Below are 25,814 nucleotides of genomic sequence, written 5' to 3' on the forward strand. Positions count from 1 at the left end.
ATCCTATAAGCTTTCATATACTCCCCGAATCCTCTAACCCCAAATAGTCACTAGCAAAGTAAAATAAAGAGTAAATGCATTTAATAATGCAGGTAATCCAGACCTCAAAGAAAGAGGCCTTTGAAGGAACCCAGTATTATCTACAGAACTGCCTCAGTTTTCCACTGTTATTTTGCTCCTCCAGGGTTGGTGTGAAACTTGCAGTCCTATTTCCAATTGTAGCCAATGTTCACCCACTTGCAGAGAAATCAGATGGCCCTCAAACAGAGGGCCTTGTTCACTCCGTGGAGACCTGCAGAGACAGAACGCAGAGCTGACCTGGAATATCCGGTTCTCCCTAGTGTTTGGGATTCCAGGGCTGGTCCATGATCAGTTCAACCCCTGGTCCCCATCCTCACGCTCTCCCACCAGAGACTCCAATCAACTCTGCTGTGTAGCCTCTTTCTGTATTCAAGACGTGATCGGCTAAGTGTGTAATCCAGCCCCTGGGAAGGCCTGTTGTTATTTTAAACATTTTATAGAAACTGTTTACAATACCTAGCAGCACTCTGGCAGCAGGTGGTCTTGATGCACCGGAAAAACAAACATATTATTTTTGCCTCTGTAGTTTGATTTTTTTCCTCTTATTTTTAGTTGACATGTAATAATTGTATGAAATATTGCCTCTGTAGTTTTAAAACATAATATGTAGCTGTTCCTCGGGGCCCTGCAGTGGGAAGTTTTCACGGGATCACCCCAGCTGCACAGGCATCTGGTGATCATGTGGTCCCTGCCGATGAGAAAGTCCTACCTCTCCCAGTGAGCGGTGGGCAGGCACTGGCCTAGAGAAATGCATGCACTTTAGAGCATGCAGTTACTCGAGAGCTATAAAAATGAGCACAGAATTTCTATCACTCATTATGCCAAAATAAACATCACCTATTTTTGTACCAAAACAATGCTTAAAAGTGTTTATAAGCATGATCTGATATTTAGCATATATTGTGTTAATCAAAAGTATAAACTTTTTTTTTTTTTTTTAGCAGAGTAAAAACATGGAGGGTATATACAAACTCATAAAGGAATTGTTGCCAAACCATCGGAAGAGGTACCAAATAACACAGGTCAGAGAACACTAAACAAAGGGAAGAAGGGATGGGATGAAGCAGAATAAAACATTTTGAAGGTGTTAGAGTAAAACAGAAGCCTGGGGAATAAGTCTTACCCAGCTGGGAAATGTGTGTTGTGCCTGGGAATATTTCCTGAAATGTGGTCACCACCCTCAAACCAAACACTGCTCTCATCCCACTGACATGAAAATGCCTTTCATATGCATCGGTATCAACAAATCACAGAGACAGGCTCTGGGTAGACTTTTGCTGATGCATTTTGAAATCTAAATTTCATCACACACAATATCTGCTCCTCTCTCACGATTTCCATCATGATACTCATTACATTATAGGTCTCTGCATTCACAAAGCCCAGATTCAAATCTGGCTCCAAATTCCACAGCTATGTGGCATTGGATAAGTTGATTAAAATGGAAATAACAATGGTACCTACTTCTCTGAGTTGTTAAGAGGACATAGTTAATATACGTAAAGTGGTTAGAACAAGTGCTTGGCACTGTTTTCATTATTATAAGTAGCTTGGAGGATAAGATCACCCAGTATGATTACAATTATTGCTAAATAAATAAATAAGCTGCATTAATATATCATTAGCAATTATTAAGCTTCCTAGAACAGAATGTGTTATATAAAGTACAACTAGTTTAATGAGAACGAACATAAGGATAATGATTTACTGACAGGATTTTGAGGTTGTTTACTATTTCTTAGTTAAACATAAAGTACTTTATGGCATCATTCAAAGATAAAAGCAATAATTTTTCCACTACTTGGAAGTCTGCAAATGTATCATTCTTCCACTAAAAAGTCTTTTTCCCATCAACTTTTTTTTTTTAGAGACAAGGTCTAACTCTGCTTCCCAGGCTGGAGTACAGTGGCACGATCATAGCTTACTGCAGCCTCAAATTCCTAGGCTCAAGCGATCCTCCTGCCTCAACCTCCCAAGTAGCTAGGAGTACAGGTACATGCCATCACACTGGCTAATTTTTTTTCCCCATAGCAATAGAGTCTCGCTATTATTGCTCAGGCTGATCTCAAACTCTCGGTCTCAAATGATCCTCCCACCTCGGCCCTCCAAAGTGCTAGGATTACAGGCATGAGCCTCCAACAGCTCTTGAAGGTTCGTGTAAATGAAAGTGGATTCTGTCTATAAAATTTAAATAATATTGCCTTTTATATTTTTTTGACATTGCAAGTTACTTTAAGTTTATGCCTTGTTTCATTATTTGCTCTCCTATATCTCTTCTTTTCTGACTTGTTTTCAATTTGGAACGCCATAAATTTAGCCTTAACAAACCAGCTTCAGAGTCATATGGGAAAGTAGGGAGTACACACACTGTTTTGAAGTTATTTTTCATTACTCAGAGAATTCCAAATATGGACATTCCTGAGTCTTCTGTACTGTAGCTACTCAAGGAAAAACATTATGTTCAGTTTTCCTTAATACCTTGCTTAGCTTCTAAACTGCATCACACAAAAATACCTAGGGTTCCTTGTTCCTTAGTACATAGAATTTTATTTTCTATCAAAACGAAAATCCTTTGTTTTATTAAATTCTGTACCAATTTTATCCTGTGTGGAAAAGAAAACAAGCAATAGTAATAGATACAGAACTTGTTCAAACTTAAAACAGCCTCCCACTCGCTTCCCACTTTTACCCTTCTAAATAATTTTTCAATCATCCCAGACAAAACAACAGTAAGAAGTAGCAGTCGTCCTCACTATAAATGTCCTTACGTATCAGTAGCCCATTAACATATTTTATTTAGCTGACACATTTTTAAATGTGAGTTATCATTTTAAAGTCTGGACATTTGATATAAAAATTTGGATTTTTCTGTTTCTTTTTAAAAGTCACAACTTCCCTCATTTGTAGGACCACATTCTCAATGGGGCAAATGGCTATCTGGAGCTGAACAGCTGCTCCCCTTCAAGGCAGCGTGAGTTTCCAATGCCACTCAGCATGGGGGGAAGGGGTGCTCGTCACGCCCATTGATGTTACCCCCTAATCCCTGGAGGAATCTGAGATTGCAACTTCTGTTCTCCACCCTGAAGTGCTTTTCCTAGTTTCCTCCAAGGATGAAGTGCCATCATGATTCCAGCATTTTAAATCCACATGCTTTGATCCAACAGTTCTACTCCTGACGAAACTATGGAAGAGCAGACACATACAAATGGGTGTCCACTGTAGCATTGCTTCTCATAGCAAGTCAGCCTATCAGTAAGGACTGGCTGAAGAAATAAGTGATGGCAAATCCCTGCAAGAAAACACTAGAAAGTTCCCAAAAGCAACAGGGTAAATCTAAGCATATCGAAACGGGAATATGTCCAAAATATATTCAGTAGAAAAAAGCAAAGCAAAGTATGTAATCTATGATCTGATCTATAGAGAAAATGAATAGATATATTTAATATATGCATGCAGTTCAAAATTTTAGAAGAAGAGATAAGCAACCTTTTTAACCATATTACTTTTATACCTAAAAGGAAGCACTATGAACAGGGATATTTCAAATCATTTCATAATAATTATCATCACATCTTCATGTTATTTATTTGGTTGCCTGTCTTGGTAACAGAGTTCCTCCACAGTCAAGCTTGACTCCATTTCTTGGCAAGGAGAAGAAAAAGGCTTCTGGATGGCCCCTCACACCGGGCCCAAAGACCAGCCCAGAAAAGACACAAAGGGCTTCTGTAGAAGCTGTGCTCACTGAGACTGCTTTGGAGCTCATGTTGCCTCCCTTGCTCTCTTTTGAAAAGTAGAGAGAAGCAGAGCAAAAAGGCAGGCACTCCTCCAGGGAGAGCTCTCAGGCCCAGCTACAAACGCCTTCTCAAGCCCCTTTCACATTTTCATGGGGCCCTAGTATCAGAGAGAAATAGAGAAATATATATAGATAGAAAGAGAGAGAGAGAGATGCTATACATTATTTCATTATTTCCCTGTTGCTGTTACTGTTTTGCCAGGATTGGGAAAAAAGAGGAAGAAAAGAAAAGAACTAGTTCCATTTATATCAGCAGAAACTCTAATTGGTCAACACAATACAGTAGTGTAAGAATTTGCTCTCCCCATTAAAGGAAAAACAAGGCCACGCATTCCACGTGCTCAAGAAGGACAGCCAGGCAGTGCTACTCTCGGCAGGGCTTGGTCACTAGAGGGACGCTACGCATCAACAGCCACTGTGGGACTCTCCAGCCCACCCTGCCCTGGGCCTCAAGGACCAGAGGCAACCATCAGCCCTTCCCCACCCTGTGATTTCCCAAGGCATCTATCCCGTCAAAGGCATCCAAGTCGCACCAGAATAAAAGGATCAAGATACACAGCACTTCTAGAAGTTATCACCTCTTGCTAAAATATGTGTTTTTGGGGAAAATAGTTAGCAATTACTTAGAAAAAATAAAGGAACTTAGATAGAGCTAGAAGAGCCTCATGGGGCCATCTTCCCCACTACATGCACCAGTACTTTTTCCAGAGCCAGAGCCTGGGGTTTTGTCTCCCTGCTCTTCTCCATTACTATCAAGTACAAAGAAGCACATAGTGTGTATCCAACACAGGCGTCCATTCAGAGCTAAATGATCAACACAGAAGCCAGAAAACCTATGCGGCATGATTTGGAAAATGATTTCTGTATTCTACATAGTACTCTAATACTACTTCCGAAAGAAAGGAAAAAAAAACACCATCCTCTTTGCTGTTTTCTCTTAACTTAGACAGTGCTCTCCTTTTTATATTCTAGTGTTCCCATACCCATAACAGATTTAGAGTCATTACGAGGGTTCAAGCCGTATGACAAGAATGATCTTAAATATGGTGGATCCACTAATTCAGAATTAGTGATTACACAAAGCACTCTCCACACTTCGGTCTGAATCATTTAACTGCAGCTTGCTAAACAACTGGAAGGATTAGAGATGGACTGTTTAAGCCATTTAAGACCCTAAACCATCTTCACACTCCTCGACAGTATGGCCTTGAGTGTAATTTGAACCATTCAGGTACGAATTAGAAATTCGTCTTATCTGTATGTGAAGCAGGTCAATCAAGACTAGCTATAATTAGCAACTAGTGATAATAGATGCTGCTGAAGTATCTGCCCTTCACTTCAAGTATCTCATCCTTCATTCTTTTTGTTACTTCAAGCTGGTCTTCTCCGGAATTGCTATTTTTCGGTATACGGCGGCGCCATCTGCACACAGCAGGATGTCAAATGGTGCTTACCTCTGAGTCTTTGGACTGCTGATTGCGAATGACTATCAAATTGTACAGGATTCTGTCATCATCTGCCTCCGTGTGGGACACGTCATGGGGGATGCTCCATAAATTCTTTTCATCATCTCTCGCCAGAGTCGCTCCGAATGAGGAATACAGATTGCCATCACTATGGCATAAAAAAAGGGAGGATGTGGGATTTTTGTTATAAAATGTTATATAACATAGGTATGCAACATACAATATAAATAAAAAATATATACTGTAATCTATAAATATATGTTAATATCAGAGAGGTCAGAATTAACTTTAATAATTAAGCACACTACAATAGAGCAGTGAAAATAAACCAAAAATAAATCAACAAACAAGTCACTTTAAAAAGAGCAGAGAACACAGATACCTAGGCACCTGGGCAGAGGTAATTGCTACTGTGAAGCATAAAATGCAGCACTGAGTTCCCCAGCAGCCAAGACATAACAAGAAATCCAATGAGGAACAGAATTCTTGTGTGATTAAAAGAAGAAAACCACATGAAGAAAAGAACTTTTTACTGGCTCTGAGTTCAAGGAAGCACAGCAAACTTAGAGGACAATGATACAAAATATCTATCAAATTTCTTACACCAAGAAAATTAAGTAAAAATATGCATATCCAAATGCTTTCAATAAACAATGCAAGATGCTGAGTATGAATTTCAGTGGTCCCGTTTTGTACATCTGTTTTATGATTTATCCTTCATAAGGTAGTAGCTGTGTCTGGGCTCATGGAGGGGGTCTGTGACAGGGGAGCACATCTAGGACATGCCTGCACACGGCCCCAGACAGCTTCCGTGGGAAGGGCAGGCAGGGCCACGCTGGGGCTGTTTACTTCTAATAATATGTATGAAGCATTGACTACACGGTAATCACAGGGCTCAATAAAACTGTGAGCAAAACAGACGCGAGTCCTGTCCTTGGACCTCACCTCGAGTCTCATATGGGAAACAGAGTAATGAGTGATCACTGACTGCATAATAAAAACCGAGGTAAGTGCCATAGGGGTGGAGCTCAGGGAGCAGCAAGAGCACATGCAAGATGCTGACAGAAAGTCCTAGAGGAGGTGGGCATCAGAGAGGGGCTGTGACGAGGAGGTGCTTCAGCCTTAAGTTGAAAGACGGGAGCGGAGTTGCAGGCAAAGGGAACAGCGCGTTTAAAGGCCAGGGTGGGATGAAACGGGGTTGTGCCACTGGGCACCGACCAGAGCCCGGCAGGGAAGCTGGGGCGGTAGCTCGGGGCTAGACACGCACGGCTTTGTGGGCCGTGTTTCCTAACACTCTTCTATTGTGGTCTGTGTTCCTACACGCACGGTGAGACTGGGAAGGGTCTTAAGCAGGACCGTGAGGTGACATGAACGGTGGTATGTCTTTAAAAGGCTAACATCTGGCTAAAGTGTGGAGAATGCATCACACGGAGCAAGCGTAGATTCGGGAGACTCATTAAATCATCTGTTCTCACTCCTGCTCTGCCACCCGATTGGGGCACCAGCCAATTTGGTTTAAAACTTTGGACCCTTCAGGCAGACAGACGAGGACAAAAAAAAAAAAAAAAGCCTGCAGCAAGCAGCCTGAGGAGAAACAGCGTGGGCACCTCCATGTATCCCCGACCACGAAGCGCGTGTAGAGAGAATTCGTGCAAAGGCCCTGAGGTCTGGGCCGGAGAAGCCCTGGGAGGAGGGAGGGAGGAAGAGGCTGCAAGTAGGGAGCTTCTCTTTCTCTCCCTCCCCCACATACTGGTTCCTAAAAGGTTCTAAAGAAAGCGAGAGTGGCTGTTTTGCCCCTGGCCACCATCTGCTGCTGATGAATATTTTATGAACTTCAGGCATTTGAGAAGTGGCTCTGATGTTACATGCTAAGCAGAAGCTGCTTTTACTCGTGAACAGTAGGGTGAGAAAAGTCTCAGATTTCACCGCTAATCCCACCCAGGGGCACAAGACCCAGTGGATCTGGAGTCTTTAATTTCAATGTGATCTATAGCAAAAAGGAGACTCAGGGCTCACCTCTCTGCCTGGGGACATGTTGCAAAGCGCTACTCGGCATCATAGCTATTCACCAAGAGGTCCCCAGGATTCCTCACTGCCAACAAGGGCTGCATGGGAAAGATTTCGAGAGACCCCACTAAATGCTGTACACACAGCTAGGCTCCTGGCACTCACAGCTCCTGTGGCTTTACTGCCACCCCATAGGCTGTGTGTCAGCTTAAGACAGAAGCTCTGAAAAATCTCCAGTAAACAGTAACCCAAGGTCTGGGAAAACAGACCTCAAGAGGCTGTTCCAGCCCCTTGACTGCTCGAGTCCTCTTTGTCTGACTCTCCACTACAGCCCCCTGGATTCCAGACCTTCCTCTTCCTCCCTCATTGGAAACGTCCCTAGGTAAAAGCAAGTGAGCTCATGACTCCTTCAGCATCAGAGATGCACCCTACCTCAGCACGAGGGACGAAGAGCACAGCGCAGCCCTCTCTGGCTCACACCCCTCTCTGACCTGATCCTACCCTCTCGGCTTCCCACCCTCAGGGCTGAGGCAGAGCCCTGTGCGATCCTGTCTCATCATCTGAACTCTGCTCCCACAGCTTGCAGAGGGTCCTGACAGGCGCCCTGTGAGGCAGGCGGGGCAGCCATGGCTTTTATCTTGTCCAGCTGAGCAAACGCTGGGCTCAGGAAGATGAGCCCTTGGTCTCCTCCCTGCTTACACTCACTCCTGGTTGTTTCATCCAGTCTCATGTCTTTAAGTGTCATCTACATGAGGAAGATTCCCAAACCCCTACCTGTCTCCCTGGCTCAGACTTCTCTCCCAAATTTCAGACTTGCCATCTCCATTTGGATGTCTCACAGACCACGCAAGCTCTAGGTGGTCCCAACTGAGCCCTTGATCTTCCCACTAACGCCAACACCAGCAGGCTCCCCGCTCAGATGATGGCCATGCCACCCCCCTCCCACGGCTCAGGCCAAGACCCTGGAAGTCACCCCCAACTCCCTCCCCATGCACCCTATCCATCAGAAAATCCTATCAGCTCTACGTTCTAAACATACCCACCTCTACCACCACACCCAGAGCCAAGGTTTCTCATGTCTTACTCAAGAATTCCTGCAAATTTTTTTCACTCATCTACTTCTTTCTCCTGTTGCCTCCCACCAACTCTATTCTTAACACAGCAGCCAAAGCGGTTCTTTTAATGTGTAAATCAGATCATGTCATCCATCAGCTCAAAACCCTCCAGTGGCTCCCATTTGACCTCCAGTACAAGTCAAAGTCCTGCAGTGGTCCACAGGCTGGCCATGACACCTCGAGCTCTCTGGCCTCTCTGCTGTTCCCTGAGTCCAGCAGTCTCACTGTGACCTCAGAGTGTGACCCCTGCACCAGCTGACCCATCTGTTTATAATGCTTTTCTCCAGACACTTATCTGCCTCACTCCTTCCCCGCCTTCAAATCTTTCTTTAAACACCACCTCCTCACCAAGGCCTGCCCTAATCTACTTACAATTGCAAACATGCCCCCTTCCCTGCTCTACCTGTTCTGTTTCCTATACAGCCACTAATCTCCTAGTTTACTATGTTTACTGTTTATTGTGCTCCCAGCACCACCACTAGAATAGAAGCCCCTCGAGGACAGAGATCTGTATCTATTATGCTCAATGATGTATTTCAAGGGCTTAGAGGAGTGCCTAGCACATAGTGAATGATCAATAAATATTTGCTGAACGAACGAACTCTTGCTTTCCAAGTTCCCAGGGCTCTGAACTGTAGAGATGAGGCTGGAATCTGTGTCTTCGGGCTCACAGATGAGCTCTTAACATTTTCAGCTGTTTAAATGTGTGAAGGTCGGGCGTGCAGTCTTGTGGGAGGAAGCAGATGATGAGCACGTCTGCTCGTGTCAGATGACGATCAGGACTATGCAGAAATGCACAGAGAATAAGGGAGCGGGGTCAGGGAAGAGCCTTCTGCTACAATGGCTTTGAGCAGAGATCTGAGTAAAGTGAGGGAGCTACCCATGCAGGTAACTAGAAGAAGAATATTCTAGGCAGGGAGGACGGGAAGCACAAAGGCCCTGAGACAGGGGTGTGTTTGGTACATCTGAGGGACCAGGAGGAGGCCAGGATGGCTGAAGGATGAACCATTAATTTCTCCTTCTGTGCTGACTTTGAAATCTAAACCATGCCAAATAGCTTCCAACTGGAAACCACCCAACAGTCCACCAACAGCAGGACGCATGAACAAAATGGAATACACTATAAAGCAATAAAAGAACTAAGCTACACACAGCAACATGGACGAATCTCACCAAGTGGGGCAAACAAAGTGAGTCAGACGAGAGCACGCCACAGTTTGATCTCATTTTTGAGAAGTTAAAATTAGGCAAAACTAAAGCTCATCTTTAAGGTGCACATATAGGTAAAGCTGGAGAGAAAGACAAGGAAATGAGTACCACAAAGGTCTACATGTGATCAGGAAGCAGATAAGGGGCTGGCAATAGCTATCTCTTACCCTGGGAGGCGGTTACAGGAGTCTCACTTACACTTGTTCTTTACACAGTATGTACTTTTGTATGTTTGTCGTCTGTGATATCACACATACAAACACAGGTTTTCAAAAGGTTGTTTTTTTAAGGCTAAGTAAGAAATAATTCAGGACACTGTCAAACAGTTTAGGGGCTCTTTAAGACATACACACTGTCTTTGGATACACACTGTCTCACTAAAATTACTTTCTAAAGGTGCACAAAAGCATAGAGTGTGTGGTATATACTGAGCACGAAACAAATATTTATTAACCAGACTAAAAAGGACTTCACCCATTAACAGAATATACTATTTTACCCAACACTTAATCAGAATTTACTTTTTTTTTTTTTTTTTTTTTTTTTTTGAGACAGAGTCTCGCTTTCTTGCCTAGGCTAGAGTGAGTGCCGTGGCATCAGCCTAGCTCACAGCAACCTCAAACTCCTGGGCTCAAGCGATCCTCCTGCCTCAGCCTCCCGAGTAGCTGGGACTACAGGCACGAGCCACCATGCCCGGCTGATTTTTATATTATATATATTAGTTGGCCAATTAATTTCTTTCTATTTTTATGGTAGAGACGGGGTCTTGCTCAGGCTGGTTTTGAACTCCTGACCTTGAGCAATCCGCCCGCCTCGGCCTCCCAGAGTGCTAGGATTACAGGCGTGAGCCACCGCGCCCGGCCAGAATTTACTTTTTAAACAAAGGTGTAGTAATACAATCACTTCAAGATATCTAGAGAATAAAAGGTTTCAGGAAACCTAGATCACATGATGCATAAGAGAAAGAGAAACCTAGATCACATGATGTATAAGTTCTGGGGAACTTCCAATGTCACTAAGACTGACTAATGCAAGTCATAAAAAGAGAACAGAGATGCTGTGGGTTGCCTGGGAAGAAAACCTTTAAAAGTCATCCTTGTGACTTTTGAACAGTTGGTTTCCTGTACAGCACTCAGCTCCTACTATTGGGCCTGAGGCCCTGTTCAAGGAATAGCATCCATGGCCCTCTGACCCTCCCCATCCCTCCTCTGTCTTTCAAGAAGGAAAAAGTGCCGAGCTTGGAAGGGGATTCTTTCAGCCCAGGGCACCTTCCTACAGTAATAGCCTTTTGTGCCCCTGTGTGTGGCCCCAGGGCTACCGGCTTTGCAAACTGCAGGTTTCTGCAGGGATGAGGTGAGCCAGCTCTTCCCAATCTGCTCAGAGACCTGGCTCCAAGAAACCCAACAGCATGTTGTGGGGGGAAAGTCAGGCCATCTGGGCCCCAGTCTGAGAGATGTCACTGACACTAACACATTCACCGACATTTTTTAAGAGCCCTTCCAACGGTAGAAGATGATTTGATCAGCATAAAGGTCATGTGAGTCCACGCTGAAATGAAAAACTCCACAAAGGTAAAAGATTACTGTACTTCTAGAGCTGGTGGTGATCCCCTTTTAAATGTTACAAGCCCTCCCTTACGCCTATCCTTCTTTCCCACTGGCACCTGGTTTCGCCAGCCTCAATACAGGAAAAGGTGTTTCTTCAGAAAGTCTCATACTTCAAACACAATTTCTAGCACACAGCATATAAGCATCTAGTTACACACGTCTCTGTGTACCAGAAGGGCTCTACTCTTTCCACGGCATTGTAATATAACAGGATGTGAATCCCAGCTCAGCCATGTGTGCCTTAGAGCAAGATACTGAAGTTCTCTGTGCCTCAGTTTCTCTAACCACCCAGTGGGGATTACAGGCGTAATTACAGTCAACCCTCATTATTCACAGATTCTGTACTAGCAAATTCTCCCACGCACTAAGATTTACCTGTAACCCCAAAATCAATACTAGTGATGTTTTCGAGGTCATTCGTGAATATGCACAGAGCGTCACAAAATACAGAGCTGCCCAAGGCCACATGCTCAGCCAAGGTGAAACAGGCAACACCTTGCCTTCCTGCTTCAGTTCTCAGACTGGAGACAGGTGTCCTTTTTGTGGCCTATTCAGTGTCACTGTTTTGTTTTTGCTTTTTTGTTCTTTTTGTTGGTAATCTCACTCTTTAGAATGTCCCCCAAGCATAGTGCTAGTGCTGACATACATGTTAAACACATAGGCTTCGTTCAGACGTGAGATATAGTGCTATTGGCTGTGAGGTCAATATTAATGAATCAACATATTAAATAAGGTGTCTTTAAGCAGAAACACATAAAACAAGGTTGTATATTGATCAGCTGTCAGAAATCTAATCTTGCAATCAGCTTGCAGAAGCCTAACCCTATATGTCCTCTAGGAACAATGGTTCAATATTCACTAATTAAGTGTTCCAGGTGGCTTTATAGAACATAACTACCACAAACAACAAGTATCAGCTGTACCTGATAGGGTTAGGGTGAGGATTTCACTAACAGGTATAAAGCACTTACAACAGTGCCTCACACGCCATAAGCACTAAGTCCAACTTGCCAAAGATCAGGAGAACAAATTGTCAGAGATGCTCTCCTCCTCAGTCCAGTCTCTCTCCTATGCAGTGCTACCCAAACTAAACCATTTCTTCACAGCCTGTGGGCCGTGGAGGGAAATTCAATTCTGTTTTGAACTTGGCCCACATCCACAGGTGCAGATCAACTCCTCTTTAGAACAACCCCTTGTAAGGGCACAGAAACAATCATCTAGTGCAGGGGTCCTCGAACTTTTTAAACAGGGGGCCAGTTCACTGTCCCTCAGACCATTGGAGGGCCGGACTATAGTTTAAAAAAAACTATGAACAAATTCCTATGCACACTGCACATATTTTATTTTTAAGCAAAAAAACAAATGGGCAAAAACACCCGCATGTGGCCCTCAGGCCGCAGTTTGAGGACGCCTGCTCTAGAGCAAGCTGAGATTTTGTTTCACTTTTCCCTAATACGAATTCAGACACTAGAAAACCGAAACACTCATGTCTAGTCTCCATTCACTGCCCACAGATAAGAACATCAATTCTGTTATGAATGGCAGCTGCAGGTAGGCACTGAGACGAACAGGGGGCAAAATAGATTTGGAAACTCATGCTATGGTCCACTTGGGTGGCTTAAGAGAGTGCCACGAATAAAAACCCAGCCATGGTTGCTAATTCTTTCCATTTCTTCTTTTGCTTTTGAGCAACCAGACAGTCATGATGATGCTTATCAGTTATTAACAGCCCATAAAAATTAAAGATTAACAATTATATGTCCTGAGGAAGTTCAAAGTAATTCTTGTGAAAGATGCTTTAGCGCATGACATGCACAGAGCAGCTGGCTCTTTCGCATTCTGATTTATTGTGGCAGCCCTGGGAAACTAATAATACATACCCTAAATGTTTCTTTTAATGAGTAACATGAAATCTTCGACCACGAAATCACTATTTTACAGACGAATGACCAATGATCTGGCCATTTCAAAACAATCCATTGCATTATTATCCTCTTCTCAATGCAGCCTGGCTTACTGCTGTTGTTCTGATCACTATTTACCCTAGTTGAGAAATGTGTAGGGAGACTGGCATACAGAACCCCAAACCTTACAGAAATACTCGATAAGGTGACTCTTACATGACTCAGGCCTAAAATTGGGATAAAGGAGAGAAAACAGTGAGTATACAACTCAAAGGCTGAATAAGACCTTTGGCTTTCTTTGGGATGGAGGGCTGCATTAGGGTCAGGCCTGTGTGCTTTCTCCAGGCCCAGACTTGTTCTTAAGCTTCCTGCATAAAAAATGCCCATGCAACTCTTTCCTGGTAAGGCAGCCCTGGGCAGCTGAAGAGTTGGACAGAAGGTCAGGATTCACTTTTCCTGGGTCTTCAGGCTCCTACCCGGTACTGCTGACAGCATCACCATGCCTGCATTCCATGGCAAGGCTAACATATTGTCAGCTGGCACAGTCCACAGGAAAAGGATGATGGAGCCTGGAACGGCCCTCCAAGATCATGATTAAAGCTGGATCTCCCCATTTTACAGAAGAAGAAACTAAAGTCCAAGGAAGTTAGTGTAAGGCTGGTGGCGGGCCCCCTCCCTTCCCTGGATCAAAAAGAGAAGACTCATGAGACCAGACCCGCCAAGGACAAAACTGTCAGGCCCTGCTGAGAGGATCCACACCCAGATGTCCACCTAGATAAGAATATTTTGGCTCCTGGATTCCACAAACACCTCCAGCCCCTCCTAAAATCCCCAGCTCTTCCCGCCAAAAGTCCCTAGCCAGGCCCAAAGGATATAAAAGGCCTCAGCCCCTTCAAACTGCGGCGACTTCCGGGGCCCCGCTCTTGGGGCCCCAGAACCTCGTCCACGAGTGTATAATAAAGCCACGTGGTTTGGCCCCCCACTCTTTCTCTTTCTGTGTCTCTTTTCTTCTCGCCACCGCCGAAAAACCTTACAGTTAGGAGACTTTTTGAGACAGGGTCTCACTCTGCTGCCCAGGCTGGAGTACAGTGGTGCAATCATAGCTCACTGCAGCCTTGAACTCCTGGGCTCACGTGATCCTCCTGCGTCAGCCTCCCCAGTAGTTGAAACAACAGGCATGTGCCATCACACCTAGCTATTTTTAAAAATTTTTTATAGAGACAAGGTCTCGCTTTGTTGCACAGACTAGTCTTGAACTTCTGGCCTCAAGCAATCCTCTTACCTTGGCCTACCAAAGTGCTAGGATTGTAGGTGTGAGCCACCCAACCCAGCCTGAATTACTTAAATTCTTTAAGCTCTGAGTTCCTCCTCTATAAATGGAGATAACTAACACCTATCTCAGTTGGTCATAGTGACTATTAAATGACAATGCATGTACAGCAATCTCACCTATTCAAGAGCCGACATGCAGTACGCACCATGATTCACTATAGAGGTCACCTCTGGTGGTGGCAGCAGGATGAAGCTCTGGAGGGGTATGTCAGGGCTCCACTCTGTTGTGAATATTTTCCTTCTTAAGGTGGGTGCTAGGTATATTGCTTTTGCTTTTTTATTCTTCATAATGTTTTGTTTAAATATATGTTTAAAAATGCACTCATAGGAAGCAATTAATAAATGAAGAGTTATTATAATTATTAATCAAAAAGTAGTTCTTATTCCATGCAAAGCACTGTGCTGGGCACCACAGGGAGAACTAAAGTGAGTAAGATTCCACCCCCTGCAATCCAGACTAGAACCTCTGGTCTCGCTGGGATTACAGCACCCACTTCTCACTGTAAGGCCAGGCAGGATGCAGTAAGTGACCTGAGGGGTAAAAAGAAAAGAAAAGAAACACCCTAACTTCTTAGACTTTCTAAGACTTCATCAGAAAGGTGGCAACTGGAACTAAGCAGAGTTTTTAAGGTGCGAGAAGTAAACAAAAAAGTGTCTCCACTAACAATTATGGCACCAGAGGAGAGACCAGCATGATTAGGTTGGTCACAGACAAAGCGACTAGAGAAGCCAGAATCTGAGAAGCCAGGGCAGAAGGAAATGGAAAGGAAAGGATGAATGGCCTGCACAGAGGTATTCCATGTCCACAGAGAAAACAACATCCAATTTCTTTCTCTTGTAATTTTCAAGAGAGCAATGTTCATGTAATTATACAAGGGGGCAGAAACCAGATTTCAGTGCCTAGCAAACAGTAAGAGCCTAATAACTACTCTCTTAATAAATGGATGCTACCTAAATGGGCTCACCCCCAGAAAGAGGTCAGCAATCCCTCAATCCCACCTCAAATGTAAGCTTTTAGAGCTGCGCTTCTCAAAAGGTGCCCCCAGACCAACTGCTGCAAAACCTCCTGGCGTATCTACTAAAATGCAGAGTCCTGGGACCCTCCCCAGATCCAGTGAGTCACAGTATTTGGGAAGGGGTTCCCAGAGCAGCATTTTAAGCAAGTGTACCAGGTGATTCTAGGGAAAAAAAAAAAAACATGGTGAAAAAGGAGGTGGGGTACAGTTGACTATTCCGTCAAAGATATTTGTTCATGACACAAAGAACAGCAGAGAACAGCAGTTGAAGGGCATGGCAATATCAAGATGGATTTTTAGTCAGGGTATTTACTCAGCAGATTTCTAGAGAAAGAAGAAAAAAAAAAAAAAAAAACTAGTGGGACAGAGAGAAAATACCCATGCAAATCAGAGAAGGCACAAGCATTCCCCTTCAGGTACAAGGTTCCCGAAAAAGCAGAAGGACCAAGGTCAAAGACATAAGCAGCATTATCAGACTAGCAAACAAGCTGAGAGAGACCAAGACCTGTTTTTCCTGAACTAACAAGAGTCCCTGGTGTGTTTTGGAAAAGGATTAGAGATGATCATGCACATAGAGGACAAATGTCGTCTCCCCTGACCCTATCTCGTCCCGGCACTATTGCCTTGGGGGGTAAAATAAAACTTGAAAACCATTCTTGTGGACAGTAAAGAATTTGGTTTGGGAAAAAGAGATGTATGAACAAAACTCTTTTATAGATTAAAACCTGACATAAAGAGCTGGGCACGGTGGCTCACGCCTGTAATCCTAGCACTTTGGGAGGCCAAGGTGGAAGGATCGCTCAAGGTCAGGAGTTTGAGACCAGCCTGAACAAGAGCGAGACCCCGTCTCTACTAAAAATAGAAAGAAATTATTTGGACAGCTAAAAATATATATAAAAAATTAGCCGGGCATGGTGGCACATGCCTGTAGTCCCAGCTAATCGGGAGGCTAAAGAGTAGGATAGCTTGAACCCAGGAGTTTGAGGTTGCTGAGAGCTAGGTTGACGCCACAGCACTCTAGCCCAGGCAATAGGGTGAGACCCTGACTCAAAAAAAAAAAAAAACAAAAAAAAAAACTGACATAAAAGACAATAAATAAAAATAATAATTCAGTCCATCTGCCCATGTGATTTTACCACATCAAGATTTCAAAGCAGTCACTTTCAGTTGGCAGTTTCTAAAAAAAATTAAATATACAGTTACCATATGACCCAGCAATTCCTCGCCTAGGTATTTACCCCCGGGGAACTGAAAACAGACATCTACCCAGAAACCTATATGTACATGAATGATCAAAGCGGCACTATTCAATAATAGCCAAAAAGTGGAAACAACCCAAATGTCCATTAACTGATGAATGGATAAACAAAATGTGATGTATTCATACAATGGAATATTTATTACTCAGCCATAAAAATGAATGAAGTGCTGATACATGCTAAAACACAATGAACCTTGACAACATTATGCTAAGTGAAAGAAGCCAGACACAAAAGGCCACATATTGTAGGATTCCATTTATATATAATGTCCAGAATAGAGCTAGAAAGTAGATTAGCAGTTGCCTGGGCAGGAGGTTGGGGGAGTGGAAAGAGTGATTCCTAATGGGTATGTTGTTTCTTTTGGGGGTGATGAAAAATTAGACAGGTCACTAAGGTGGCTGCACACCTTTGTGAAGATACTAAAAACTACTGAATTGCATACTTTTGAAAAAATTAAAAATAAATTTTTTTAAAAGTTTCAAACTTGATCTTCAGATGATTGTGATAGGAAAGATCATGAAGGTACCTACACACATACACACACCACTGTTCCAAATATCCATTAATAAGCTGCTCTTCCCAAATATTATTATATTGAAATGGTGCCAGAATGCCACTAAACTACATGAGCCCAGTCCACTCATATTCACATGCTCAGAATAATAACAATGATAATCAATAACTAAAATTTATTGAGTATTTACTATGTGTCAGACACTATACTAAGCACTTTATATGTATTATCTCCTTTCATCTTTCACTGTAACCCTTTGAGGTATGTACTATTATCCCCATTTTACAGGTGAGGAAATTGAGGCACAAATAATTTTAATAACTATGCCAGGTCACCTAGTTGGGTGAACTGACTCATCCCAGGCAATCTGATTCATGAGCACTGTGCTATTCTGTTCCAACTGGCCCTGTCTTCCTAAAATCACTTGCAAAATTCACTGACTTACATTCACTGGATATAAGCCAAGACAGGAGACTGTCTAGATTTTAAAACAACCAAAACTATTAACTGAAATATCAATCCTGGACAGAAAACTGGAAATACCCAGGGCTCTGAGGATGAGACTAAGCTGAAGGCTGTACTTTGCTACTAAGAGCATTGACAAGTTGACAGTATAACTCAAGCATAAAATTCTGTATTGTTACCCACTACCTTTTAGACGAGGGATAATTTGGTTTCTTCCTGCCTATAATAATCCCACAAATCTAAGTGGGACTACCATCAGCAAAAGCAATCAAAAACATTGTGTATGTATGTATGACTGTTTATATACATATAATACAAGTGACATGCATGTTTATGCTCGTGTGCTCACTAAACAGTGAGAAGCAGATGGTAAATTCTAAGTTTTTTTAAAATCACAGGAGAGGCTAAGTGAAGTATCTCAGGAATGGAAAGCCAAACACCATATGTTCTCACTAATAAATGGAGCTAAAAGATGGGTACACATGGGCACGAAATGATGTAAAAGACACGAGAAACCAAGAATGAGAGAAGGCAACATGGTGGGTGTAGGATAAGACTCACCTATTGGGTACAATGAACACTATTCTGGTGACCGGCACACCAAATGCCCTGACTTCAGCATTATGCAAGATATTCAGGTAATAAAAACACTTGTACCCCTACCCCTTCAGTTAATAGTTTGAAATAAAAAAAAAAATCATAGGAGAGGATGATGAATAAGGGCAAAGTAATCAAAGAAGACTGCTTGAGAAGCCTTGAGAAACAGCATTTAGGAAGGGGCAGCAAGGATAAAGGTCACCACTTGAGGCAAGCTTGGAGGAAACAAGAGCAGATTGTTCCTACAGCAGCAAGGAGTGTGCAGTGTGTAATGTGCTGGAAAATAAGAGTGGACAGGCAGGAAGGGGTTACGTAAGATCTCCAAAGTCAAGGGAAGTGTTTGGACTTGATACAGTAAGAAAAGGTAAATCATTCTTCAGAAAAAGTTGAGAATATTCATAAGAAAGAAACCCAAGCTTCAGTATTTGTTTACCCAACCCTGGAATTCCACTTTATGTACTGTTTCCCAACCTCATTTTAAATATTCTGTTTCTGTCATACCGACCCGTGAGGCATAACCTAGTCAAACCTTAATTTCAGGAAACTCAAGATACAAAATCATTGCTTAAAATCACAGCCCTCAACACAACTGTATTTTATAGTCTCTTCATGCTAGCGTATTGCTTAATGAGCATTCGACTTCCTCACATAGCTTAACCTATAAGGAATCAACATATCCTCGTGGACAGGCTGTCCCCTGACAAAAGATGCTTTTTTCATGTGAAAAAGATTTCCTGTGCTCAGTCAGTGAAACGGGCTTCTTTTGGTCATAAAATTGAATGAGAAGTCTCCAACTTTTTTGCTGAGGGAAACAGAAATCCTGAGTCGCCTATTCCACAGTAATACACCAGCCCCTGCGGAAACTTCTCTCCCGTACTTCCCCGCCCAGGCGCTACACCTGAATTCTTGGCACTGTCCACAGGCACCCAACTGGGTCTCAGGTGCCACTGTGGATTTGCGCTTTGAGGCAAAAGTCTTTCCCAAGGAACAAACCCACGATGTCCTGTACGTAAGGGACCAAAAGGCTGGGCTGGCGCCTCAGTGTGCCCTTACAGCGAGCCCACCTCCCCGCCTCAGGCGGGCACACGGGTACCCGCACTCCGCGACGCGACGCCCGGCTGCGGCCAGGTGGCCCCAGCTCGCGCCCGGCGGCGCACCCACCTGACCAGGGGCTCCTTCTCAGGCACGGTGGGTTCCTCCAGGCACTTGCAGGGGCAGCAGCAGCACACGATCCTCAGCCAGTCCCTCAGCCCCATGGAGAGCGAGGGCCCCACCGGCGCCGCCGGGATCCTCGGAGCAAGCCGCCGCGGCGAGCGATCGCAGCTGGGGCGCGGCCACCGGGCCGGCGTCCAGGTGCGGGGACAGTGACGGCCCGGGCGTCGCCGGCCGGCCCGTGCGCATCCCGCTGTGGCCGGTGACGCGGGCGAGGGCTGCAGGCCGCGCGCCCTTCGCTTGCGTTTTGTTTTGGGGCTTGGGTTTTCCTGGGGCTTTTTCCCCCTCTTTTAATTCTCCGAGCGCAAATTGGGGCGCATGCGTCCCCGAGGCGCCCCGCTGCTGCCCTCTAAGGGGGAGGCGGGGACTCCAGCCAGACCGCAAAATCCCAGGGCACCCGCGGCTGGCAACGCGGCTGGCAACCCGGCTGGGGGCGGGCGGGGAGGGGAAAGCCCTCGGGCCACAGAGCACGAGGTCCGGCTGCATCCACTTACACCTTTTACGGGATTCACCGTGCAAGGAAATAAAAGGCCCTCCCCAACCTCCACACGCCTTCAAAGCAGGGTTTAAGGCGTATTTTTAACGTGTCAGCTTCACACAGAGTGAAAGCAAGAACATGGATTAAGGCGTTACAGAGGTGGGGTTATTTTTAAATAATATATTCACAATGATTTGAAAAATTGTTTTCAAACTTCTTGGTCCTTGACTAGCCCCCTCAAAAAAGGCAACCACTTGTGAATTTCCAGAGCTATTTATGTGTTTATTTATGTTTGTTTATATGGAGATGTATTTATTTGTGCTTATACAAACTTGTAAATATATGCAAACTTATAAATATAAAAAATATATCCTTTTTTACCCAAACAGTGGCATACCCCACACATTCTGCACCTGGCGTGTTTGACTCCGAATATCATGGAGGCTGTACCATATCAGCACCAGGGTATTCTCCTCTCTGCTTTCAACAGTTGCATGCCATGCAGTCTTGGGGATGCCCACGTGTCATCTAATGAGACCCCTACTGATGGACATTTAGGCCGACTGCAGCCTTTTGTTATTAAGATAATGCTGCCATGAACATCCTTGAACCAACATAGCTGGACGAATCTGCAAGAGACACTGAATAAATGCTTAGCAGTCGAATGCTGGGTCATGGCATTCCATTTTGATGGATCTTGCCAAATTGCTCTCCAAAGAGATAATCCCAACTTGTACTCTGACCTGCAAAATATGAAAGTATCGATTTCTCTATACCCTCACCAATATAAGGTGCGATCTAATTTTTTGTCTTTGCCAATCTGATTTATTCAACAAATATTTATTGAGTGCTTGTTCTGTAGCAGGCCTGTTCTGAGAGCTGGGGATACAGCAGTGAACAAAACAAACACAAATCCTTATTCTCGTGGAGCAAACATCCTAGTGGAACAGTTAGACCAAAAAAAAAAAAAGAAAACAAACAAACCTGAGTGTATTATTTAGTATGTGAGAAAATGCTATGTACTATGGAGAAAAATAAGGCAAGGGAGGGGATAAGAAGTGTCAGGAAGGGGTTTGTGTGTGTTGAGAGGGAGGGGAAGAATGGTGTCCGCACTTTTAAATGGTGTGGTCAGGAGATGGCCTCCCTAAGACTATGACATTCAAGCAAAGATTTGAAAGAGATGAGCAAGCTAGCCAGGATACCAGGGGAAGGCTATTTCAGATAGAGTGAAGATTATGTGGGAAACCACAGGGGAGAGAGAATAAACTATAGGGTGCCTGAGAAAGAATATGAACTCGAGGGGCCGTAGGGAGAAGGGGCCTGGGGAAAGAGTTGTCAGAGATAGTGGAATATGGGACCTTATAGGACGTTGCAAGGACTCTGGATTTTGCTCCACGTGAGCTGAGCAAACCTGTGGAGGTTTTTTAGTAGAGAGAGCGATATGGTCTGACCCAGATGGCAATAGGACCCACTGGCTGCTGTCTAGACAAGAAACTGGGCGCCAAAGGCTGTTTTAGGGCGATGCCTATGGAGTCCACTCTGATGAGCCAGGTAAGAAGTACAGTGGTTTGGACCAAGGTGGTGGCAGTTAAGATGGTAATAAATGGCTGGACTCTGGGTGGAATCTGATTGAAGGTAGAGCCAACAAGATTCGACCAAGCATCATAAGTAGGATGTGAAAGAAAGAAGGGAGTGACTTGAAGGTTTTGGGTTTAAACGCTGTGAAGGTTGAATCACCACTGACTGAGGTGGAGGGGTGTGGGAGGAGCAGATTTGCAGGGGTGAGGAGGGAGAGAGAGAGTTTATTTTCAGAAGTGTTGATCCTCATGGGCGGGGTATTATTTTTAAAAAGTGTGTCACTTGACATAAATGCGTCCTGCTCTGGCTACAGCATGAGGCTGAGGGGACGCATCAAGTTCATGTTCGCTGAGAGGCTACCGAGGGGTGAGGGGAAATAACAGAAGGTCCCCGTGGCCTCTGACTTAGCAGAGGAGACAGGATATGGATCCATCATGAAACATTAACAGGACGTGACAGAGCACCAGCTGTCACCAGACCGCACCATGTCATTTATCACTTGCAACTGGTGCCAGCATGGAGGCCGAGTGTTGTTGTAGAAGGCAAACTTCCCACTGGCTGTAAAATTTCCTTGGGTAGAAATGACTATGTTCTGAAATTGGATTTTGGGTTTTGAGTCAATCCACCTTAGCTTCAAGTAGAAAGTGGATAAAGAAGGCTGCTAAAATGTGAACTCAGCTAGCAACAGGACGAAATCTAGGGTCTGACAGCTACTATTAACTATTGGAGTTGGATCTGTTGAGAATGGAGAAAGTAGATAAAGTATTCAGCTCCTGGAAAATATAGGTACTCTGTCCAGTTACTAACTTGGATTTTCAGACAAGTCACTGAATTTTCCTGAACCTCAGTTTTTATAATCTGTGAAATGGTGATGACAAGTCTCGCCCTATTTGGCACAGTTCTGAGACTCAAGCGAGATAGTTTAAAAACAATAAAGCCCTGAAGAAATGTCAGAATTCAACACTATTGATCAAAAATCCAAATAATACAGGCCTGTTGGGAAAAATGTCTGTTCCAAAACTACTCAGCTTTCATATGGTAATATTTCTCTTTACATTTTTACCTCTGCAATGTGTGGGCATCTTTTATGTGGTCTGTTTTAGACAGAATATTTATAGAAAGCCATAGAACCATATCTATTTAACAAACTTGCCCTACCTTACTAAGGATCATGTCTAACAGTTATTAACAGTTATTCATGTTACTAACAGTTATTAATATTTTTCTTTTTAAATTAATTTTAAGTTTTAAAAACTTCTAAATAAAATGTTCCCCTAAAAATTGAAGTATTACAGTTCAAGTTCCCTCTGATGGCTAGCCACAATCCTAATGCCCTTTCTACCTTCTTGAGGGTAAATTTTATTATCAGTATGATACAAACCTTTTTCTGGACACATATACACATATGTGTCCCTGTGATGTAGTGTCATTGTGTGTTTTGTTATTATGGGTAATAAGTTTTATTTTATTTTCATCTTAAAGGTATACATGCACCTATGTGCAAGTGTTTTCCACGTATTGTCTTGGAGATCTATCCTTGTAAGTATGCATAGTACTACCTCATTCTTGTTAACTGATGTGAATATTCTTTTCATTCATTTTCTAGGGATTATATTAGTGTTTTTCATAGTGTTCATCTTCCCAGAAGGTGAATACCTTCATATTTCCCTGTCGAAAAGTTGGACCTTTGATAGGAATAATAACATGACCAAAGCCTCCCATTTCACATTCAAATGCGGTAGCTGAGCCCACGTTTTGGCAATCCCATTTACTATTTCTGACATTATTCACAGGAAAGCAGCGAGCTTCCCTTTTTTTAGAGTAGTGCTAGATGGTTTCTACTGCCTGAGTTGACACCAATACCGCCAACCACACAGCAGCATCTGACATTTCCCAAGAGCCCCTGGGCACCTGATGTCAGGGAGTAGGCAGTCCTCTGGGGCAACTAGTGACTCACGACCCATCAGCTGCTTGTTTTCAAGGCTGAACTGCTGGCTCCTATTTTCAGATTTCCCCATGGTAGGGAAAACCCTAGAGTCCAGTTTGAAAACAGCTAGTGTAGTTTGGAGTCCCCTCTCTTTAAGAATGTATTGACAACTTCTGAGAGTTGAAGGAAAAGCATATATCAGGGAGGGAAAATTAGAAAATAAAAATATTTAAGCTCTAATGCCAAATCATTAACACATTCCACTGAAAAAGCTATGCTTGGAGCAACATAGCATGAGCTGGGGTCATTCAACTATTAAGTCCACAAGTATTTATTGAGCCCAAGCACTGGGGATACAATGGTGAACTAGAATGTAGATTCCATTCATGAAGGCGGGGACTTTGTTTGGTCCTTTGCAATATCTACAACACCTAGAACACTGTAGACCCATAGTACAGACTCAATAGATAGAATGATATGCTATACCATAACATCTAGAACAGTGCAGGGACATAGTGGGCACTTAATAAATGTGCTAAATAGATGTAAGAAAACAGGAAAAGAGCAACTTAGTGTTTGCGTGGAAGTTATGTTTAATTTCTGAAAGGTCTATTTATGAACTGCCCAAAGCCAGTAAAGAAAAGCTAAAGAGCACTGTCTTCCTTAGAGAAAACAGAGATCTTCTGAAACCACACCGACTTCAGCATCACCACTCACCCCAAGCAATCCAAGATGGAAAGCCAACATGCCCCACATCTCCAGAGAATTTGCACCAGGGAGTGGCATGACCAGTGTCACCAAAGTAAAAGCCAGCCAAGGGGCCCCATGGGGGTCTCTTATTTCTGCCTCTGCAGTATTCTTCACCCTGCCTTTTGGTAACTGTACTTTGCTTTCTTTTCAGGAACAGACCCCCCCCCACCCCTCCAATTCCATGGGTTGGCCATAACAATGAAGTCACCCCCACATCCCTTGCCCCCTAACCTACAACAAGGGATGGGCATAGTGACCAAGATGGGCCAATAGAACATTCTTTACACAATTTGCTTCTTAAGGGCAAGGACTCAAAGATGAAAAATGGTTGGAGTTGAAACATGAATTACTTTAGGGACAGGATCTTGAAGAACAGGCCCAACCACAAGTGCTGTCTAGATGCAACATCTAGAGCTTTCCTGCTCCTGCATTTCCCAAGGTCTAGTTGTTCTAGCTGCTTAGTTTTCCATCAGTCTGATACTCCATAACTTATCCATCAATACTGTTTTTTTCTTTTTTTGCTTAAGTTAACCAAGGTCAGATTCTGTTGCTTTCAGAACTAACCCCATACAGTCCAACTGAAGTGGGTTAAGAGGCAGGACAAGGGTAATTGTCACAAGAGAGCTATTCTTGAAAGAACACAAAATAACACAACCTCTTTAGGCAGGGCACAACACACCAAAGTTTGCTTTAGTCAGGTGACATTTTTATTTCTGTTTCTTTGCCTGGCCTCTCCTCCACGAAGAAAAATAGACAATATCTGCTATCAGAGAGCCCTTCAGTCCTATCACTCTGTGGTTTTTTTCATAATGCAAACTACTTTCTAACTTTTGAAACTATTTTTATTTGGTGTCTGCTGGTAGATTTCACTTCCCTCCCCCGAATATATACTCAGAAAACCTCAGTAATCATAGTCTTTGCTTATTCTTCAGTTTCAAGCCAAATATCTTAGCTCTCCTCAAAATTCAGTAGAGATTCTTTTCTAGACAACTGCATACTTAGGAATAATTCTGCTCTTTTAAAGGGGGAAAATAATTTCTCCCTAGGAGAAAATAAAACACATGAGATGGGTTAGAAGAGGTGCCGCGCTTCCTAAGATGTTCTTCAAGAAAGCTTTATTCTTTCAGCCTTTCCATGAAGGGGCTCTAGCCCTGCTGTGTGTCAGCTCCATCTAACACCTTTTTGTCTAGATATTTGTGACAGTCATCCTCTGAATATTAATCAGCTCCTAATTAATAATGACAAAAACATCACTCAGACTGGTTTAAGTGTAACAGAAAACTTATTGCCTCGAGTAACTGGAAAATTCAGAAGTAATGCTAGGTTTAGACATAACTTGATCCAAGCCCTCAAAAGATAAAATAAAGGTTGGTTTCTTTTCATCTCTGGGCTCTGAGTTATGGCATTTTCAGGTCACATGGATTGCACCCTCTTTTCTGCTAGTAGTCCCAGCACAAAGAGAGCAGCTTCTTCCAAGTCAGGTGATCAACAGGCCCAGGCC

The 25,814-nt window shown here is 43.5% G+C and overlaps 1 protein-coding gene across 1 annotated transcript in view; it reads right to left on the reverse strand.

Moving 5' to 3' along the window:
- The window catches only part of MREG (melanoregulin), a 54,848-nt gene extending 34,864 nt beyond the window's left edge, over positions 1-19,984 (reverse strand). Inside the window, exons 1-2 of the mRNA XM_012785170.3 lie at positions 19,530-19,984; positions 5,329-5,488 (exon numbers count right to left, since the gene is read on the reverse strand). Coding sequence (XP_012640624.2) covers positions 5,329-5,488; positions 19,530-19,624 — 255 coding nt within the window. The 5' untranslated portion in view covers positions 19,625-19,984. The remainder of the gene's footprint in view (positions 1-5,328; positions 5,489-19,529) is intronic.
- Between the last annotated feature and the right edge of the window lie 5,830 nt (positions 19,985-25,814).

This window comes from Microcebus murinus, chromosome 8, assembly GCF_040939455.1.
Source record: "Microcebus murinus isolate Inina chromosome 8, M.murinus_Inina_mat1.0, whole genome shotgun sequence".
Lineage (NCBI taxonomy): Eukaryota > Metazoa > Chordata > Mammalia > Primates > Cheirogaleidae > Microcebus > Microcebus murinus.